This window comes from Strix uralensis, chromosome 16, assembly GCF_047716275.1.
Source record: "Strix uralensis isolate ZFMK-TIS-50842 chromosome 16, bStrUra1, whole genome shotgun sequence".
NCBI classification, from domain to species: domain Eukaryota; kingdom Metazoa; phylum Chordata; class Aves; order Strigiformes; family Strigidae; genus Strix; species Strix uralensis.
Window position 1 is genome coordinate 6,853,973 of NC_133987.1, and position 20,059 is coordinate 6,874,031.

At 56.1% G+C, this 20,059-nt stretch overlaps 1 protein-coding gene across 8 annotated transcripts in view; it reads right to left on the reverse strand.

The window, feature by feature from the left end:
- MPRIP (myosin phosphatase Rho interacting protein) overlaps nt 1-20,059 on the reverse strand; it is an 88,625-nt gene that overhangs the window by 57,180 nt on the left and 11,386 nt on the right. For all 8 annotated transcript variants that reach the window (XM_074886180.1, XM_074886181.1, XM_074886178.1 and 5 more), the window contains exons 2-3: nt 19,628-19,705; nt 17,448-17,513 (exon numbers count right to left, since the gene is read on the reverse strand). In XM_074886180.1, the coding sequence (XP_074742281.1) occupies nt 17,448-17,513; nt 19,628-19,705 (144 nt within the window). The remainder of the gene's footprint in view (nt 1-17,447; nt 17,514-19,627; nt 19,706-20,059) is intronic.

Sequence of the window (20,059 nt, forward strand, 5' to 3'; positions counted from 1 at the left end):
CACGCGCACCATAGGAGCTCGATCCAAAATACAACGGAGCTTCGCTCAGCAACTGTAGACAGGATGTTTTCTGAGCAGGTAACCCCACGGTCAAGCTCCCAAGGAGCAGCTCTGGCACAGCCTCGGTGGGACACGGCCAATGCCCACGCCATTCTCCAGGGCTATTACACAACGTGGGTTGATGAAATCTGGAACACAACCTTTAAAGAAAGGCGATGGGGCAGGGGGAGGAGGAAACCAAACAAAAGGGACATTTTACTTTCTGCCAAGAACCAGGAGGGGAAGAAAAAAAAAACAAAAAACCCACAACCATTTGTCTATCTCGCATGGCGGGCTGGTTGCCTTGGCACCGGGGCCCGGCTGTCCCAGGGGGGAGATCATGGCTCTGCCGTCCCGCTCCGCCGCGACGCCGCACGGGAAGGGCTCGGGCTCCGGCTGGCTCTGCCCTGGCTCCCAGCATCGCCCCAGAGCAGCAGCAAGCCTGCGGCGCCAGGGGAAGAGACATCCACGCTGCCTCCATAAATGCTTCTTGACAAATGTTAATTCTCCAAGCTAAAATATTCATGAGGGTGGCTGCCAAGGAGCACACCGCTCATTCGCAGCACTCTTGAGTACTCTGCAAAGGCTGCTGCTGTGTTTGCTAAAAGCTTCACCCGTCCCCAGTGCCCGGGCTTGGCTGATCGCAGAGCTCGAGGTGGGATGCAAGCGGGATCTTGGCTGGGCTGTGGCGTGGGAGGGAGCAAGACTCCGCTGCCCCATTGCCACTGGCACCAGAGCAACATGGGGACAACCATGCCTTGGGGGAGGGCAGCAACGCAGCTTGGACAGGCAGCTCCCAGCACCAGCGTGGCACAGGGAGCCCACACCAGCGCCGTCTCCCCCATTCCCACCCGGAGACCATCACCAAGAAAGCACCAACTCCTTGAGAAGTCCCAGGGAGCTCCCTTTTTAGCCATGCAAGGCCATGCACGGCCTCCCTAAATCCCAGCTGGGGATGCACCGGGGCTGGCTTGGCCGGGCACTGCTGTTCCCGTCTGAGGGGGAGATGGCTGCAGCATGCCCCAAGCTGCCCAGGCGCCGGGCGAGCGAGGCTGGCACAGCAGCAGGGCTTTAATGAGGTTTTTAGGCTTCCTGCCACTAGGCATGAGGCTATCGATACGGCCACAACGCGACCAGAGCTCTGCGGCAGGCAGATTTTATTACACTTATAGATCATCTAACAGGCTGAGCATCCTGGATTTATTAAATTAGACAAAGGCTCTTGAAAACAACCTCTTCGGGCTCTGGAAAAGAATGGGCTGGAGCAGTCACCCATCAAAGGGGAGCAGAAAGTTGTGCTCCACCATCCCACATCTCCCTGCAAGCAGGTGCTCTCCCCCAGCTCCATCGTCCCCACAGCAGCTCTCTGCCCTCCCTGTGCCATCCAAGCAGCAGGTAGGTATCTTTTCTTGCCCACCTGGGCACAGCTTTCCTACTTGCAGCCTTCCCTTATCAGCAGCTACTGCTCAGTGAAGCCACAGAGAGACCTCCAGCTTGCTTGGGCCATGCATCAGGCAACAGAAAAGCAGGTTTTTACTGTGGGCAAGGGAATGCAATCGAGTTATCAAGCAACATGCATCCCCCTGTACCTCTGCACGCACACCTCATGCCCCTGTGGAAGAAACTGGGGAAGATTCCCCCAGATCTCACTGTCTGGACAGGACACCTGCCCCGGTGTGCAACCAGCGATGCAGAAACACCCTCCCAGCTGGATAAATGCCATAATACTTCCTCCGGCCCCATTACACGTTTCCCCACCGTTGGCCCCCACTTGTTCATCACAGGCACTGACAGCTCCTGAAATTTGTCTTGCGGAGGAACCCCCCACAGCCCCAGGTCACCCACCACAAGGAACCGGCTCGGGGAGGTGGGTGTGGAGGATGGGTTCACAAGCCCCATGCACGCCTGGCCCTGCATGCTGGGTCCCTGTAGAGCCCTCCCGAGCCTCTATCAGGAGATAAAACAACATCAGCTCCACTTTTGCCAGGGGGAAGGAATTTTCCTCCTCGGGAGCAGTTTGGGGAGGGGGTGAAACGCAGGGGCTGGGCAGGAGAGTTCAGCCAGGGGTCGCTTTTAAGCAGAGTCGGTGTTTATGTCCACAGACAGCGAGTCTAAACACTGAGCGAGGCCATGAGCTGCCTGCGAGCTGGCCACAAGCACCCTCGGGCTCCTCGCCCACCCCATGCCACCTCAGCGAGGCACGAGCAGCACCCATCCCAGGGGTGCCCAGGCAGCAAGTCTGGGGCCACGCATCCCATCCGCAGCCCCGTCCCCGTGGGTGCCCATCCGGGGAGCGGGTGCTGGAGCGGAGCGAGCCCGGCCGGGGCTGTGCAGGAGGCTGAAGCCGGCTTGTCTTGGCCTTATATGGCGATTTTCGCGAGGCTCTTGCAGCTCCCAGCTGCTCCCCACCCCAAAGCGGGGTCGGGAGCTGGCAGCCAGCGCCTAGCCTGCCTCCTTCCTGTTAACCTCTTTCCTGCTGAACGGCCTCCAAGGGGTCCGTGCACAACGGGGACGGCCGTATCCTGTCCTGACACAACCGCCCGCACCAGGCAGGGAGGGTCAGCGAACCTGGTGGTGGTCACCAAGTGGGTGAAACCTCCCTTGGCGCTAGGGTCCAACCCTCTGGGTCCTCAGCAGCATCCCCAAACCCAGGGAGCCCTTCTGGGGAGCTTGCACCTGTGCACACACATGTTCCACATCCAACGCTGCTGGAGGGGAAGAGGGACAGAAGGTGAAGAGAACATCGGCACCATGACAGGAACAAGAGCAGGATCCCACCAGGAAGGGGGTCGAGGGGCTGCTCTGAGCCACCAGCCCAGCCCAGCACTGCACAAAGAGCTTAGAGCAGCTGCTCAACCCATATCCCAGCTCTTTGGGGACCAAAGCAGAAGCCCAGCGTTGCACAGGGACTTGCCGGCCCCACCACGCTGAAGGCACCATCTCACAGCCCTGCAAACCCAAGAGTTATTCTTCCCTCTTGCTCTCTGGGATTTAAATGCATTTAAAATGCAAAATGTCCTCCTCCCCTCCTAGGAGGGGGCTGGGAGGAATACACGATAACAAATCCGACCCCATCTGCTCGCAGCTGCCAGCGTGGCATCTTCCCCGCTCCCCGACGCGCAGGCACAACAGCTACCCAGACGAAGAGGAAGCAAATATCTGCAGCATTCAAGCGAGTTGTCATGGTAATCAGCCCGATGGCAAAAGTCCGGTGAGACCACGCGCTGGGCCAGTACATGCACCAGAGCCTGGTGCAGGGACCATGGCGGGACAGTTGCCTGGAGAGGGAAACACAGTCATTTGGGGGTGGGAAGGAAAGGCGGGCTTCATTTGCATCTCAATATTTGAATTTTAAATTGCACTGTTCCAAATTGGCCTTGTCATCTTCATTCTCTACCCCCTCAGCGTAGAAGACAAGTCCCAGGTGGTCCCTGCACCGTGCGCTGCCAGGCACACACATGCAGGCGCTCGCCACCACCTCCGTGCAACGCCAGCTCGCACGTCCCTCCCCAGGAGCAAAGGGCTTCACCAAAACATCAGAAACCACGTCCCCGTAGTGGAACCCGTAAGGTCACCTGCACACTGATGGTCACAGACACAGTGATACCAATTCTGGAGACAGCCCAGGAGGTGGAAAGCTTGGATGGAGGCAGGGTGATCTCCACCTGTGTTGGCCAACCACCCAAGCCCTGTTCAACCTCAGCTAGACCTGGATTTCTACTCATGGGGGTGAGGGAAATGGCCTGAGCATCTTCCCAGGCATCGGCTGTGCCAGAGAGCTGAGGCCAAACCGGGGCAGGCTCTGCCCAACGGCTCAGGCTCACTCCACTAACTGGTCACACCAGGGCTGAGGCTACTGCATTGACTTTCCAGAGACCTTTTGCTTTTGAGCCTAGAGTTGGGTAGAAAAATTGGCAAGAGGGGCAATGCCCTTGCATCTTTGCAGTGGCTACGAAAAAGTGTGAAAGACGTCTAAGTGAAAAGGGCTTCACACCTTGGGAAGAACCTTAGGAAATGAACCCAGGGCAAAGCTCCCTCATTGCTTGACTTTGGAGCCAGTCTTCTTGAAAAATGGGAAAATAACTGCAGTTATGTGGGCTCCGGTGTTATTTATAGCACCAAGTACTGCTGGAATGACTCCCAAGGTCTTCTGTTCAGCACTGCTCTGACCTCGGGGTGACTCCCACCACAGCCAAGGGCCACCCAAGGTGCCACCATCCCGGCTGCATGGAGGTGTGCTGCAGAGTGCACAGAAACCGGGCACTGGCTGAGCTGTACGAGGCCATCCTGCTGCATGTGGCACCCATAATCGGACCATGTGGAGAGACTCGGGAAGATCAAGACTAGAAATCTGGGAGGAGAGAAGGGGCTGTGGAAGGAGCTGCTGCTTTCGTCTTTGAACCATCAAAGATGGGCATGGCCAAGGTAAGAGCCATCCAAGGAAAGCAACAAATTAAGTCAATCAAAGCCCTGTACCTCCTGAAGTGAATCCATTTGTCCTCCAGCCTAGAGGGGAAGGAGGGATGGGTCTCCTGGTCTCCAGCTATCCCACAACCTCTCCTATAAACACACCCAAGCAGAGGAATCAGAGCAAACACACAACAGACCAAACCATTAGCACTGTCACAGCTGTGTGAAGCCGCCTCTGACAGCCGTTGTCTTGGCTCTGGATAATTCAGGCTCTGCATTATGCAGGCCCAAGAAGCACCATGAACTGCACACGAGCAAGGTGAAAAATGGCAAGTGGTTCCCACAATAAAAGAGTAAATAAAATGGCAAGACATTTCCTGGTGTCTCAGTAGAGGAAAAAGAGAAGAAAAAACTTTCAGTTCCATATGAACTAGAAATTTTCCTTTTTTCACTAAAATAATAGGAAAGCACCACCTCTCAATGGACAAAGTCAGCAGAAGCCTCTCAGCAAAGCTCTGCTGAACACTCTGACAAGACACAGGGTTAGACACACTCAATCCAACTCCATCCAGCCAGCTCACCCAGTGCTGTACCACAGGGCCACAGCCGCGGTTTCTCCCCAGTCTGGCCTCTTTAACTGAAAATTTGCTCCGCAGATTTTGCTTTACAGTGGGTAAAGGTCATTTATTTGTGGTCAACACTCTTCCCATCCCACCACACGTACACAGGTCACACCATGGCCATCTGCTCTCCCTTCTGTGGGGAAATAGCGGGCTCCAGTCCGGCTATAGCCAAGCAGACACCAGTTATGTCCCACAGTGCCTACCAAGTCATGCACTACAGTGCTGCCGCCGTGATGGGAGTTTCTATAAGCCCCCACCTTCACCCTCAAGGACTGTCAATACAGCATCTCACACCAGTGCTCAGCGACTACAGACAAGGTGAGGACAAACCCGGGTATCAGCAGCACCAGATCCACTGGAGGCTCGGCAACCCCCACAGGCACAGACGCTTCAGTGGAAGTTCCTGAATCCGGCCAAATTAGCCTGGAAATCTCATTACTCCCCAGCACTGCTCTTATGAGCTTTGCAGAGCTTCCTGCCGGGCTGGGAATACCATGCGGCCAGGCTCCCAGGGCACTCAGGGGTCTGCAGCTGGAGGTGCGAGGGCCAACCCAAGCAGAAGAGGTTGGGTTGGGTTGGCCAACCAAACAGCAGCACATCCCGCACCCCACACCTCACCCCTATAGAAAACCCCATACCTGCTCTGCTCTGCGTTGCTCCCAGCAGCTTCCAGACAAGCTTGAACTCTGCAGACCTTCCCAAAACCTGAGGTGATGGCCAGAGAGCATTTTCCAACTTTTGACTGTTGGCCATCCCACCAAATGGCACTAAATGGGAGGCTTTTTGGCCAAGAAAGGCAGTTCCAAGGAGAAAAGCTTCCAACAGGCACACATGGCTGTTGTGGGGCGAGGAGACCACCCAGCAACAACTCAAGCTGGGCTTTGCTGCCACGTGCAAGGTGCGGTGGAGGCGCTGATGCAGACAGCAAAGAGCCGTCCTGGCTGAGCAGGCACCACCAGCTTCAAAGGCAAGTGGCACCCGGTGGGGAAAAACGCTTTGAGCGCCTGCCACGGCCAGGGACAAAGGCTGGGAATAACACACCAGGCTGCCAAAGCCATCCCTGTGTCTCAGGGGAGCAGTTTTCTCCCTAAACCTGCTGCTCCCATCTGGCTCTTGCACTTGCAGAGGAGATCAGGGAGAGGAGCAAGTTCATGGCTGTGAGCTGCTCCCGGGAGCACCCCCCACAACCTCTCCTTCAGGAGCAGCTGTTCAGCTCCAGCAGAGAGAAGCAATCTGGGGCTGGTGCATCTGAGGGGGATGAGCCCAAGGAGGTTTCTCCATCCCCCATGCCTGGGATGACAGACTTCACCCCCCAGCACTGGCCTGTGCATGGCATTAACTGCCTGTGCAAGCTAAACATCCCCTTCCTCCACACATCTGCTCCATCCATAATCCTCGCTGTCCCTCCTCTAACAGGAAACCAGCCAGAAAAGTGAACCAAAACCCTAATTATATCCCAGTAGCTCCCCAGTGATCCGCTGTGACTGTATGGATGCAGTGCACCGGGCCTGATGAAACGAGGAGGGAAGGGCCAAGGCTGGGCACGCTCCAAAAACCCACCCTTCCTCCCCAGCCACGGCATCACAACGCGTGGAAATCCCGTGTAAGTTCAGGGTGCTGCCGGGACACGTCTAAAACCAACCTGTGCTCCCGTCCCCTCCACCTCCTCTCCCCAGGGACCCTGTCACCCATGGCAAAGGAAACACCGCAAGCATCACTGTATGGGGACCAAGAGCAGTGACAACCATGGGCTGCAGCAAGAGAGCAGCCCACGGCCTCGCTGCGCGTCCCCAGGGCACTGTTTGGCCATAAAATCATGGAAAACCACAGCTACGGCACCTGGAGCCATATGGCACCTGCAGCACGGGGCATGCAACAGCAGGGACCCCAGGATCACATCCCCACAGGGAGGGGTGCAGTGCCAGCGGAGACATGGCACGGCCCTGGGGTGTGTGCTGGAAAAACACAGGGCAAAAAAAACCTCCCTGGTAGGTGGGAGCCTTCCCCTGCTCTCCCCGGGCCCCGGAGCAGCCCAAGCCCCGCACGCAGCACCTCTGCCCCAGGGACCTGCTCTCCCTTAAAAGCAGAAGAGGTCACAGAGGAGCCGTGCTGCCCGCGGCAGCGTGCGAGCCGTGTTAATATACACCATGTTAACATAGACAGACACATCAGCTCCCGGATCCTGCGGGGAAGGAGGTGAAGGGTAACGTGAAGTTGCTGCGCACGTGATTTACCTCTGGTAATTTTAACTTTCAGCAAGACTGACTGGCTCTTTTATCTTGTTGCCTACTTGCAGTCAGACTTCAGTGACTGCAGGGAAGAGTCTCTTCCGCAGCAAGGAAGGGACAGGGCAAAATAAAAAGTTCTTACAAAATACCTATTCACAAAATCACATTCACGCACTGTTACCTGGTCCGGCATGAGGGATAAGCAGTATTTTGCTGGCATTTTTTTTTCTACCTTATCTATCTTGCAGCCCATGATAACTCAATGAACAAGACCAATAATAAAACCTGCCTGGGAATTCTCATTTTTTTTCCACCAGAAATGCCTCAAAACAGCGTGGACAAAAGGTGGAAGACTTCTGCAAAAACCCTGCATTCAGTAACCCTGAGAAAAGCCATTTACAAAACCTCACTGAAGACCTCGGCTTGTCTCCACGCAAGTTTTAACCTGACAAAGTCCCTTTTACAGACTCCAAACCTGATGAATAATGCATGTCCGGGATAAACCAGAAATGTAATATGCACTAATGCTTACCGTAACAGAGAAACAAGGACTGCAAATAAGTAATTTATTAACCCCAAACCATGTTGCTGCTTGAACAGAGCATACACCTCGGCTTTCGGCCCCAAAATCCCCGTGGAAAGTTTGCTCTTGAGCCATGGCAAGAGCATGCCGAGGGCTGGCTGAGCACCCCCACTCTCATCACACCTCCAGCACAAACAAGTCTTGTCCTGGACTCTGCGAGATGCCGATGGGGGGAAACACCTCCCGAGAGCAAAGCTGGGAGCTGCCACCCTCCCTCCTCCTCCTGCTCAGGGGCCACAGTCGCCCCTTCTCTGCCGGGAGGAAAGCGGCAGTGGGAAGCCCACAACCCCGCGCTCGCCCACAGCTCCAGCCGCTTTCTCAGCCATTCCAAAATTTGGCCAGAGCCTTTTTTTGCAGCACCACCACCCCCCCCACCATGGCTGGACGCCTGCCTAATTGCGTATTTATTTATTTCTGCATTTTCCCAGCTCCCCGCACACACTGGCGCAGAGCGGGGAGAAGCCGAGGCCAGCTCCCAAGGCAGACCCAAAAAAAAAAATACCGGGGGGGTGCAGCCCCCCCCTCATTCCCCGGAGGCCGGGAGGAAGCCGGGAAGCACGGGGCTGGCCGGGAAGAGGGTGGGAGCGGGGGGCAGGAAGGGGGGACGCCAGCAGCATCGCCCACCCCCTTTGCTTTGTGCGCGCGCTTGGGGAAATTAAAAATAGCTGCGTCCAAAGAGTGGCTGCAAGCGCCACAAAGAGCGTGTTGAGCGGAGGCAGCTGCAAGCTATTTGCTGCCCCCGGTAATCAGCATCTCAGCTTGCAGAGCCCCCCCCCCAGCCCCTTCCTCCCCTGCCAGAAGCCGCCGCTGCCTTTCTCCAACCCACATATGTCATGTCAACAATCAATGAATACAGGATCTCTGCCGGAAAAAAAAGGGGGAACACGCTTTGATTTTTGGAGCAGCTTTGTTGCCTTGTTGGATTCACATCGTCATTCTCCTCTCTGAGCTGGCACCAAGGGTTGTGCAGCACCGAATCCCACGAGGCAAGGCCAGGACACCCCATGGCACCCAGCAGAGATGGGACCCATGGGTGGAACAGGGATTAAAAGAATTAAAACCAACCCTGTCCCCACTGCCACGCGGTACAGCTGGCAGGCACGGGGCCGTGCCACAGGCAGCTTGTTTCACACCCCCTCCCCGGCACCAAGCAACAGTTGGGCAAAAAAAATGGGGGTTTTGTTGGTTCCTTGGGTGAGTTGGTTGTTCGTGTCTCTGTGGACAGGCACAGCCACCCAGGGACCAGGGGATGCTTGGGAGCTCAGCCCTGGGCACCCACCAAAGGCAGCCACTGCTACAGCCCCTTCCTCAAGTGCCTGCGGGGACTACAGCAGAGCTCCCACTGCCTTCATTTCAACTGCTCCACCGGGAAGAAAAATGAAAAAAAAAAATTTAAAAAAGGAAAAAAAAGGAAAAAGCAACTGGAGCGACTGCCCGTAGTAAATACCAGTGCTACCATCTGTCACTTGCTGCTGCGGTATTCGGGGCTGTTGCTGGAGTGCTGTTTTGTTAGACATGTCGTGGTGGGACACAGAGGAGAGGCAGGTCCGAGGCCGCCGCGCGAGGCGGAGGGTGGGAACACCAGCCGGGGCCCAAAGGCCTCGTGTGAGGGTAATTGCATGCTCAGCAATTAGCTGCGTGATTTCTGACCAGCTCTGACATCTTCACTGCTAAACGCTGTTAGAGGCGGGCTTGATTTCTGCATTAATGTTTTACGGCGGATCACGATTTTTCTTGCAGTGAGAGCCTGCAGCCAGGCTGGAGGCCACAGGTACGGAGCCCAGGTTTCCAGAAGTCACGAAGAAACTCCAGCTGCTACAAGCGCCAGTATCACCCTGCCTCCCACAAACTAGATAAGTGCCATTTAAAATCCAGCTCATTTCCCTCACTGCTCTTGCACAAGTCTTCTACACAAACATCTTTGCTAGGTCTCAAGAGATAGAGGAGCAGGGAAAAAGCAGAAAGGACAGAGCCACTTGAACCCGTTCTCGCTGCTCAGCATAAGCGCAATTCCAGCTTTGCAGCTCGCCCTGCAGAAGACAATAGGGGCTGTGTTGTTTCCAGGAAGGAAGCACCTGGGCCAGGTCATCAAAGCTGCTCGTTCATTAGGAGGTCGCTGGCTGTATCAAGCTCTCCCAACTCCGCTTTCATCCTCTCGCCTTCTGTTAACTCCCAAACCTCCCACCACGGACTGCTTCACAGCAGGGCCTCTCCCCAGTGGGTCCTGCAGGCACCGAATGTCGTTCTCAGAGAGCTTGGACATGGACATCAGTGTCCTCCACCCACACTTGTGAAGATGTGAATAGAAACAGCCAGCTGGACCCACCTAAGCTCACCGTAAACTCAGGCACTTCTGGGGCGCCAGCGATGGTCCCTGGTCATGGACCCAGGTGTGGGGCTGGTGTTGGAGCCCTTCTCTGATCCCTGTTCCCTCAGCCTCCATGAACCACCCTTCCACAGCTCAGCAGTTTTACCTCCCCAAACACCGACTAAACCAAACTAAAAGAGGTACAATAGAGGAGGGTAGGGAACCATCCATGGAGGTGCTCACATGTGTCTTGACAGCAGGACCCACCTCCAGCAGCAACTGGGGACAGACACTTCGAGCAGATAGAAAAGGGAAGACATGAGCCCCCCTGAAGCCACCTGTTATGGGATCCCCACACCCAACTCCAGTAAACAAAATGACACTCAATCAGCAACAAGCAAGATACTAATATTAGAAAGACTATGAATGAAAATCTGTGTATCCTCCCAACCCCTTCAAAGCTGCTTGGTCCCAGCTTCAGCAATATCCTGGGGAACAAGTTCCCAGGGCTCACTGTAGGTTCATGGATTTTTTTTCCCCAAAAGCAGTACTGAAAATTAAACACAACAAATCCATCAAAGATCTCCGAGCTATGCTGGGAACAACCAGCACTTGTGCTGTCTCTACATCTCCTGCAGAGCGACCACAGAGATGTGCTGTTTCCTCTCCCTTGCACCCTGACTTGAGGTGTCCCACTCCCGTCCAGCTCTCCCGGAGGAGAAAGGATCGCTGCTCCCCAATTATTCCCAACATTTCCTTATGTCTACTGCATCATATTTGAGATATACACTAAACATCCCAGGTGAAACATCCCCACAGATCATCTTCCACCCTGCTCCCCACCAGACCAGTTATTTCCCCGACTCTGCCCACTGCCGCCCATCACTCCCGTCCCAGCCAGCTCACATCCTGAATGATTTGCCATCCACATCATGACCATGAATCCAGGAGCTCCTGGATGGAACCATTTCCCCCCAGCATTGCATAAACTGGTGGGACTGGCAGGGCACTATCACCAGCATTCGTCAAGGTGACAAACCACCTCTGGACTGTCGCAGGATGCGGCCGTGCAAGGGGTCACTTTGCCCCTCAGTTGGGGTCAAACCAAAAACTGAAGGAGCTGGCAGAAAGTCCTCCCACTGCAAGAACAAGTCAGACCCACGCCTTGACGCCTTCGATAAAATCTGGGGTGGGGGTCCCTGCTGCCATCCAAGCCTCGCACAGCCGCTCCCCTCCAGTCCTTTCTCTTTCAGCTTGCTTTAAATTTGAAACACACTTTGATTCAAGGCAAAAAGCTTTTTACGCTAAACAGAAACTGAAAGTCTTGAAGATCTGGTGAACAGAGGCAACGGCAAAATTGCGTCCACAGGGAAAACGCCAGGGATGGGGGAATGGGGGTCTGTAAAGTCTAGTGCTCCCATGGAAGAGGGGGCAGGGAGAGCTTGGAAACGCTTAAATGGCGAAACGCGTGGAAAAAGTAAGGACAGAGAGGCCAGGATGTTTAAGGTTCGTTTTTAATCCCTGCCAATGAATTTCCATTCTGTGCCAAGACTGAAGTAAACTGCTTTGATCTGAAAAGGAGGAAAAAAACACATGCACAGATTCTTGGCTTCTTAAAACAATATAGATGACAAAGGAGGGAACTACGATGAAAATTAACACGGCACAGCTCTGCTGATGGTGACGTTTTAAAATGCCCCTTTCTGCCAAATAAAGAGAATTTCGGAGGGGGGTTGATTAGGAAATAATAATTACACACATCTGCACATCAAAGCACTGGCAGGCACGCATCCCTCCCGCCCTCCCTCTGATCCCCTACCAGCAGTCACCAATGCTTACACCGTTCTTTTTTGCCCATTGATCAATTCCTTAGGCTTCCACGGCCAGGAGCAGGGCCTGAGGCCGTGCAGGGCTCCAGATGTGACCCGGCAGCCCCCTGGGCGGTGCCAGACCTCCCGCCTCCGAGCTGGCCTCTCTTCTCCTATTTATACACTCGGTCCAGGGGTCCCGGTGCTCCCCTAACCATTGCCAGATGCCGGGCTGGCCTCGCTCTTCACCTTGCCCCGGTCCCATCAGCTCCCGGCTCCCTCTTGACCTCCCTCCCAGCCATGGTGGGCTGGAGCAGGGATGTCTGCTCCATTGTTCTGAGGTTAACGTTATCACAGTCTGCCTGAGTTCCTGACTTAGGAGCAGGACTATGGTGCTGCAAGCCCAGGAAGGGTCTGCAACATCGCCATGGGGGATGCAACCACCCAACCCCATACACATCAACAAACTCCAGCACAGAGGTGGCTGACTACTGGTTTAAGCATCCTCTTAGACCCGCCCCAGTGGTCTTAACATCCCGCCCAGTTTTAGAAAGCAACTGAACTCCAGCAAATAAGAGGTAGGGTAGAGGCAGGGCTCACAGCCCATCCTCACGCTTCACCCCGCCATGCTGGAAGGTGCCAGACATAGATCGAGGACAGGGAAAAGGACACGTCGTGCCCAAGGATGTTCCTCTTGATCCCCTGTGGGAGAGCTAGGAAAGGCAATTGGAAGATGCTCTCACTTTGGCGTTAGTTATCCACAACACCAGCAAGCTTGAGATGCTCCCAGGTGAGCCTGAATTTTACCCTGCTTTCAAACCAGCACATCCACAAAGGAAAAAAAAAAAACAACAAAATTAATAGTCTCAGGCAGCCACCGAAAGTAGGCCTGGTGTGATGGGAGAATACAGCTCTCACTGGGGCAGAGCACTGGCACAAACGCCAGCCTAGTATAAATCCCAGCCCAAGGGAAGTGGCAGAGGAGTAAACTGAAGCACAGAGACTAGGCCTGGCCCATGGACATGCAATGAGTCATTAAGAAGCTGGGCTGGAGATCCAGACCCTCTTCTCTGACCTGCTCTAGCCACGGGGCTGGATCCATCCCCAGGCAGTGCTGCGGCCATCACCCACCTACCCATCCAGGGAGGGATGGAACAGTGCTCTCCATCCCTGCAAAACCCCTCCTGCACACCCACTGCCTCTCCACTACGTTCCCACGCAGCAGGGCTCTATTTATAGAGACCTCGGCTGCTAATTATAGATCACAGCAATCAAAACAAAAGGAGGCAAATGCTCTGCACTTGCCACTCTGGCTCCATCTCCTTATCCCAGCACTATTTTTGTGGCAGCTCCCATACTTCAACCAAAACCTCCCAAACTGCCCCGGCACCGTGGTAACAGGCTGCTCTCCCACTGCAGCAGCAGCAGTGGTTTCACTGGGGACCGCAGGGTGTTTTACTGGGAGGACTGAGATCTTGCACAGTGTGAGGCAAACTCAGAGGGTACAGCACCAGTTTGGGCATCTCCCCCCTGGACAAAGCGTGCTGGAACCCAGCCACCGGGCAGGCAGCAGCCAGGAGGGGTTTCATTCACCATCCTGACACAGGTCCCCTCCTTGTTCCCTCAAGTGACTGTGATCCCTCCCAGCCCAGGCTGTTTCCCCACAGGCTGAGGACTTTATCCTCTCTAGTTTCAAATATCCTGAAGTAAAAAAGGTCTAAGCTCTTCAGGTGACTCTTCTACCTCCAAAACAAGTCTGTGGATGCATTTAGCTTGGCTTAGGTCTTTTGGCAGGCTTTAGTCTCACACTGTGTGCAATGGGGAGTCAGGGAATGTATCTCTTGGGAAAACCAAGGAAGTGCCACAGGACTGCGGAGCACACAGGGGGCAAACATCCTCAGACACTCACCACACAGCAGCTCATCCCCATGCCTGTCCCTGACTCCGTTACCCTCTTTCCTGCCTTCCCTCAACTCAACACAAGAGCGGTTTTGTCATCCTCCAGCTGCTGCAGAGAAACGTCAACCCCTGCACATCAACCGGCCCAGCACAGAGGTTTATCAAATGGTAGGAGCAAGCCAGCACCGAGGGGTAATCGCGGCAGTTCAGCATGGGAAGGCAACCCCAAGTGCTCACACAACCTCCACATCCACCCGCAGTTGGGAGGGAGGAATTTCTGCACGTCTGAGCAGGCTCGGCTTAGCGAGGGCTCGGCAGAGCTGGGAACGGCTGCTGGCACGCTCCCCACAGAGGGGAAGGGGATGCGCTCCACTTGGCATTCCCAGTGGCCAGGCAGGCTCTGGGTGCTGGCACGAGGTGGGAGCTGCTGACAGGAACAGCACCCAGCCTGAAAGAGGGAGACCCCGGGGAGCGAGTCTGGCAGCTCAGCCTGGGTCTGAGGGGATGGAGGTCCATTGCCTGTGCATGTCCTCCCCATCGCAGCCATCGTGCAGAACTGGTTTGAGTTTTCAGAATGAAAATATGGCAAGAGAAAGGACAGATGGATGGACATACAGAAAAAAGCCGGCCGAGCAGGAGCGCAGACTCAGGATGAGCTTGGGGACACCCGCGGGCAGGTCTCAGGAGGGAGCTGGATGCCAGCGGGGTGGCTGGTGCCTGCTTGTCCCACTTTCTGCTAAGGGATTCCACACCCAAAATGCTCCAATCCAACACCAAACTTAACCCACCCCACGACAAAAGGCTCCTCTGTCCAAGGCTGCCCCAGCCCATGGCCTCTGTTTACTGCAACACCAACATCTTTGGGGACCCCCTGAGGTGTCCCCAGCTTGTGGCTGAGCTTCAAGCCACCCCTCCACACCCCACTGCTCTCCAAGCGGCTGGGAGCGAGGAGCGGAGTCGCCCTGCCTGGGCATGGGAGCCTCTCTGCTGCCGTTGCCAGCCCGGGGCTCCCCTCCCGAGCCCACCCCTCCCACTTTTAGTAAGAGCAGAAATTGCCAAACCCACAAAATTAATGTCTAAAAGGTTCAAGCAGAGCAATTCAATCCCTGCTTGCAACTGCCTGGGAGGTCTCTGGCCAGCTCCCGGCACACTGTGGAGGCTGCCCTCGTACCGAGGTCCCCACGGGACTCCCACCTGGCTCCCAGGGAGGGGAAAGTGGGAGTAGATCATCCCTACCTGGGCTGCAAAGTGGATCCGCCATGAAAAAAACCAGTGTCCCAGTGCCCAGGCAGGAAAGCTGCACTGCAGCTGAGCCCCAACGCGCTCAACACACTGTGCCCAGCTACTCCCCACACATCCTGCTGGAGTGGAAACCTGCACTGATGAGCACGGGGGACCCCCAGGGACCAGCAGAAAAGCTGTGCAGGAGTTACCTGACCCATGGTAAACGCAGCTTCCTGCCATGCAGGGAGTGAGCCTGGCCCTGCCACAGGGCATGAGGCAAAGGCAGGGCTGTGCAGGGGCATCACAGGCTGCTGGAGGGGGACCCTGATCCCACCAGCCAAAAAAACAACCAGCAGAAAAACAACTTCCCCCAAGGTCAAGCAGAGGACACGCTGCAGAACACGTTCCCACATGTGGAAGAAGATGGTCCCTGTCTGTCCTTCTTCAGCCTCCCAGCCCTGCTCCTGCATGGGCTGAGCAGCAACAAACCCCCCCCCCCCCCTCCCTTTCCTCCTGCTCGGGGCTTCTTCTCCTGCCCCAGCCGTGGCAGAGGATGCTCTGGTGCCGTGGGCTGGAAGGGGCCGGGGGAGGCTGCGCCCAACTATGGCCAGGCAACACCTTTAGCAGAGCTGGTGCAAACAGCAGCGGGGTTCCCACGCAGTGATGTGCTCCGCAGAAAGGTCAGGAGGGTATTTTTACACCATGTGTCAGACCCTGAGGAGGAGGAGGGAGCCGCGACCATCCCCTCCATCTATGGCTATGGTGAGGCCGGACAAAGGGCCATGGGGCAGCGAGTCCTGGTGCCCCGTCCCAGAGGTGCTGGGTCAGAGCTGTCCCGTGGGGCACGTGGGGCTGGAGGGGTGCAGGGACTCGGCCCCGGCCGAGGAGGGGTCCAGCAAGGAGAGGTGCCAGCACAGTGGTATGCCACGCTGCCCAGGACATCGACACATGCTGCAAATGTGCACGCTCCCTGTTTGGTTTTTGGGTGGTTTTTTTTTTTTCTCCTCAAGGGGGAAAATCCCAAGAGGTGCCTGGAGAACTGTGGGATGTTCCCCCTGTCCTCTGCGTAGGCCCCAGCAACAGTCCCCTACAGTGCCACAAGGCACAGGCTTGGGGCACTGCCTGCCTGCTCCTGCCCAGATGCAGCAGCACCTGGGGTAGGTCAACCTCCTTAATAAAAAAATATTAAAAATTCTGTTTCCCAATATTCTTGCACCTCTACCACGGATTAGGGCATCTCCCCACTCCAGCCAGCCGCACACCACTCTCCTGTCAGCACAGGACATGAAACACCAGCCCAGCGCAGAGCCAGGTTGCTGACACTAGAAATGTATTAAAAGCCTCCACTGCTCCTACCCGAGACATTTAAATTATTTAGGCACTTGGCTCAACCCCAAGAAAAAATACAAACAAACAAGGCATGAAACTCGAGCAACGCTGGCTGTGCTGCCGTGCCTCCCCGTCTCGCAGTGCCCTCACAGGAGGCATCGGAGGAGGACCAAGGCACGCTGCTCTCGCAGGGAACCTCCCCAGCGCAGACCCAGGTCCCCACGTGTCCCTGCACGTCCCTGCCCCACGTGTGCACACACGCTGCCCCACATCCCGGCACGCTTGGGCTTCGTGAGCCTCCCACCCAGGCAGATCCCAGCACGCGGGCGCTCGCCACGCCACGCTGGCACGCTCAGCCTTGGGCACCCTCCCAAGGGCTTGCTGTAGCTGGGAGGATAAATCAGCAGCCCTGGGTGGTCACAGCAGGGTCGACACCACTGGCTCATCGGCCCCACTCCGCAGCTCACAGAGGATGGGTTCCCCTTCCTTTCGTCTCGCCGGTGCGTTTTACCGAGGGGAGCAGCGCCGGCAGCGTGTCGCAGCACCGGGGCGGGTAAGCAGCAGGAAGGCGTTCCAGCTGACCTACTTTCCATGGGCATCGCTAGGCAGGGCCTCCTTCCCAAGCACTGCCAAGGCGATTCACCGCCACCAAACCCCAGCTGGCACCGAGAAACAGAGCAGAAAGGAGGGGGGACAACCTTGGGGACCCCCTCAGCGCTCCCTGCCAGTGTGGGATCTGTCAGCGACTGATCAGTCCCACACCAGGTGGGACCCACATGCCTCCAAAACCCAGCATCCTCTGCAGACTGTCCCATGCAAACCCAGCCTGGCATTAAGTCAAACCCAGCAAGCGCAACTCGTCACCAGTTTGGCAGAGATGCCCCCACGCCGTGTGCCAGGAGCATCGCCCCAGGCTCCTCCGAGGGCAGCAGAGGCGTCCCCAGCTGATCCCCCCAGCCCGAACGTGGCCCCGTGCCTCTGCCGGGCAGCACTCACCATCTCGTCGAGGGCATAGCGCAGCAGCCCGTGCTCGTAGAGGATGAAGAAACGACGCTGCCATTTCTGCAAGAGAAGACATCAAGGCAGGTCACATCGGTGTCCACCAGTGCTGTGGCCTTGCTGGGGGCACTGGAGCTGCACACCGCAAAGCTGGGGCAGAGAAAAGGCACCAAAACCCCTTCGTGGCAGGGTACTCCTGACAATAGGACACGTGCTGCCAAAGATGGGGGGACCCCCCAACACTGTGGGAACCGTTCCTAAAGGGTGATGAATGTTGGAGGAGTATTTCTGCTCAGCCCCTCACGCCCCAAACCCACCCGTTTGGGGTGCCATGGGCTTTGTGAAGCAAGGCTCTGTCAGGCCATCTGGCAGGAGGTCTGCTCGCACCAGCCCAAGTTGCTCAATGCTGATTTACTGTCTGGCTTCGTGGGCACCCAAGAAAAGGCTGTTTTGGGGTTGCTTCCCCACCCCGCTCATCTCTGCATTCAGACAGACCCCAAGCTGGCCTGGTTTAACCATACAGAGGACAAAAATAACCAGAGACAAAAGCCTCCAGCTCCTAGGCTGGAAGCAGGACTTTTCTCCTCCTCTCCCAGAGGACACCCACAAGCCCCATCACTGCTCTCCAAGAGACCAAAGATCTGCAGGACACCAGAAGGATCCCCCAGCTAAGTGCTCCCAGCCCTCAGCTTCATCCTCCATGGTCGATTCTAGCACAGGGTGTCACGCTACATGTCCCCCACCAGTGCGTAAACTCTATTTGGATGGTGGCTGCATCTCCAGGGGTGGCACTGCCCAGGTGGTCCTACCTCCCCTGGCACTGCTGCTTCTATAGCCACACAGCAAACCAGATTGGAGAAGTGATCTGGCTGATAAACTGCCTTTTTTTTTTTGGTGTGTGCCAGGTTGTTTTCAGCCAAGAGCAAAAACTGGTTGAGCAGGCTGAAATAAAAAAGGTCCCAGATTCATAGCCCCAGTGCAGCAATTCTTATCTTGCTTTTCTCAGCCCTTCGGGCGAAGTCCAAGGTGCTCAGGGACAAGCAAAACTACCGAGGACCCTGTGGACCTCTGCATGCCCCAGCTTAGCAGGCAGCCTCTGCTCTGGGGGGGACCCGAGTTCCATGTCCCCTTAATGTTGGGTCAGTAAGCCTGCGACTACCTGTGACTCCAAATAATGACCTATATACCCCAGGCTGAACTCAGAACCCCATTCTTGTTCACTCGGGAGAGATTTGTTTTTATTACTAGCAGCTCAGAGCATTTTGGCTGCATGACAGAGGGTTCACGGACCATTGCCATCCCTCCCACGCACAAGACAGCCTCGTCCTGGCGGCCTCAGCAGCAACTTCCCTGGAAGAGCAGCTTGGGGACAGGCTGGGAGTCCCTGTCACAAGCCAGCAGTGAAAGGATGTCAGCCTGGCCACGTCCTTTTGGGTCTCACACCCCCCAGGGCAGGAAAGTGGGGGATGCTCTGACCCTACATGATGCTGCTGCTTCGGCAGGGCACGAGCAAACCCTTTTGGGCAGGAGCTGAGTGTGTCCTGCTCTGTGGGTCTCTGCTGCCAATGCACTCTGCTTCAGAGCTCCACAGGGTTAGAGCAAACAGGAATCACCTCTCAGCCCCCTCCTTGCTGCAGGACCTGCCTGACACAGCAGTATCCACATTAGGGGGATCGAATGCAGCCTCCCTCCAGGGCTCTGGGCATGCCCATGGTGAGCTGCAGAAAATAAAGTAATTGTTTCCAAGCACCAAAGGGCAACTGGGCACCTTGCTGATGGTTCCAGCACGTCTCAGAGCTGCACAGTCCACACCCAGCCTGAGAGTCTTCCCATCAGCGTGGTATGTGTCAGGCCAACCAGACCCCAACCAGAGCAACACCAAGGCATCAAAAACAACAGCAGCAAACAATAAAACTGCACAGATTGAGCCTGACCACCACCTTCAGTGCTCCAGCCCGCTGCCCAGCACGGGAGACCTTGCATACTGGAAAAGGCATTTGAGCCCTGCTGCAGGAAACATCTCCTGGCTTCCTGGTTTGCACAAGGGGATGGGTGTATGGAGGTGCCTGTGACACTCCTGGGGCTGCAGCCACCTCCGCAGGCAGGGACAGGCCCTTGTTGCTCCTCCTGCCACCCCCACCCACGGCACGGGGAGAGGGTGTCTCGGTTTCACTTACCCGGGAGCGATGGACAGGGTTGTCAAAGTCCGTTCCTTCAGGGGCCAGCAGCAGCCAGCCACCATAAATGGGTTTGGCCTGCAAAAAAACAGCAAAAGAAACACATCAGGCGCAGAGAAAACAGTCTCACCATGAACCAGCACCATGAGGGATTGATGGTCAGGGACCATGGGACACTGCACCGGCCCCTGGCACGAAGGCAGCTGCAGGAGTTCAGGCAAACTCAGCCCTGCTAGAGCGGGGAACACGATGCTTGATGGCAACCCGTAGTGTTATATACACTGTGTGCAAACAGGACCGAGATGAGGACTCGAGGGGAGATAAAACCCCAGTCACAAAGACCAAACTCGGCTGCTTCTGCACAGCATCACGCCGAGAGCACCAACCTCCCGGGTACTGCCAAGCTGCAGAGCCCGTCCTCACTGACAGCTC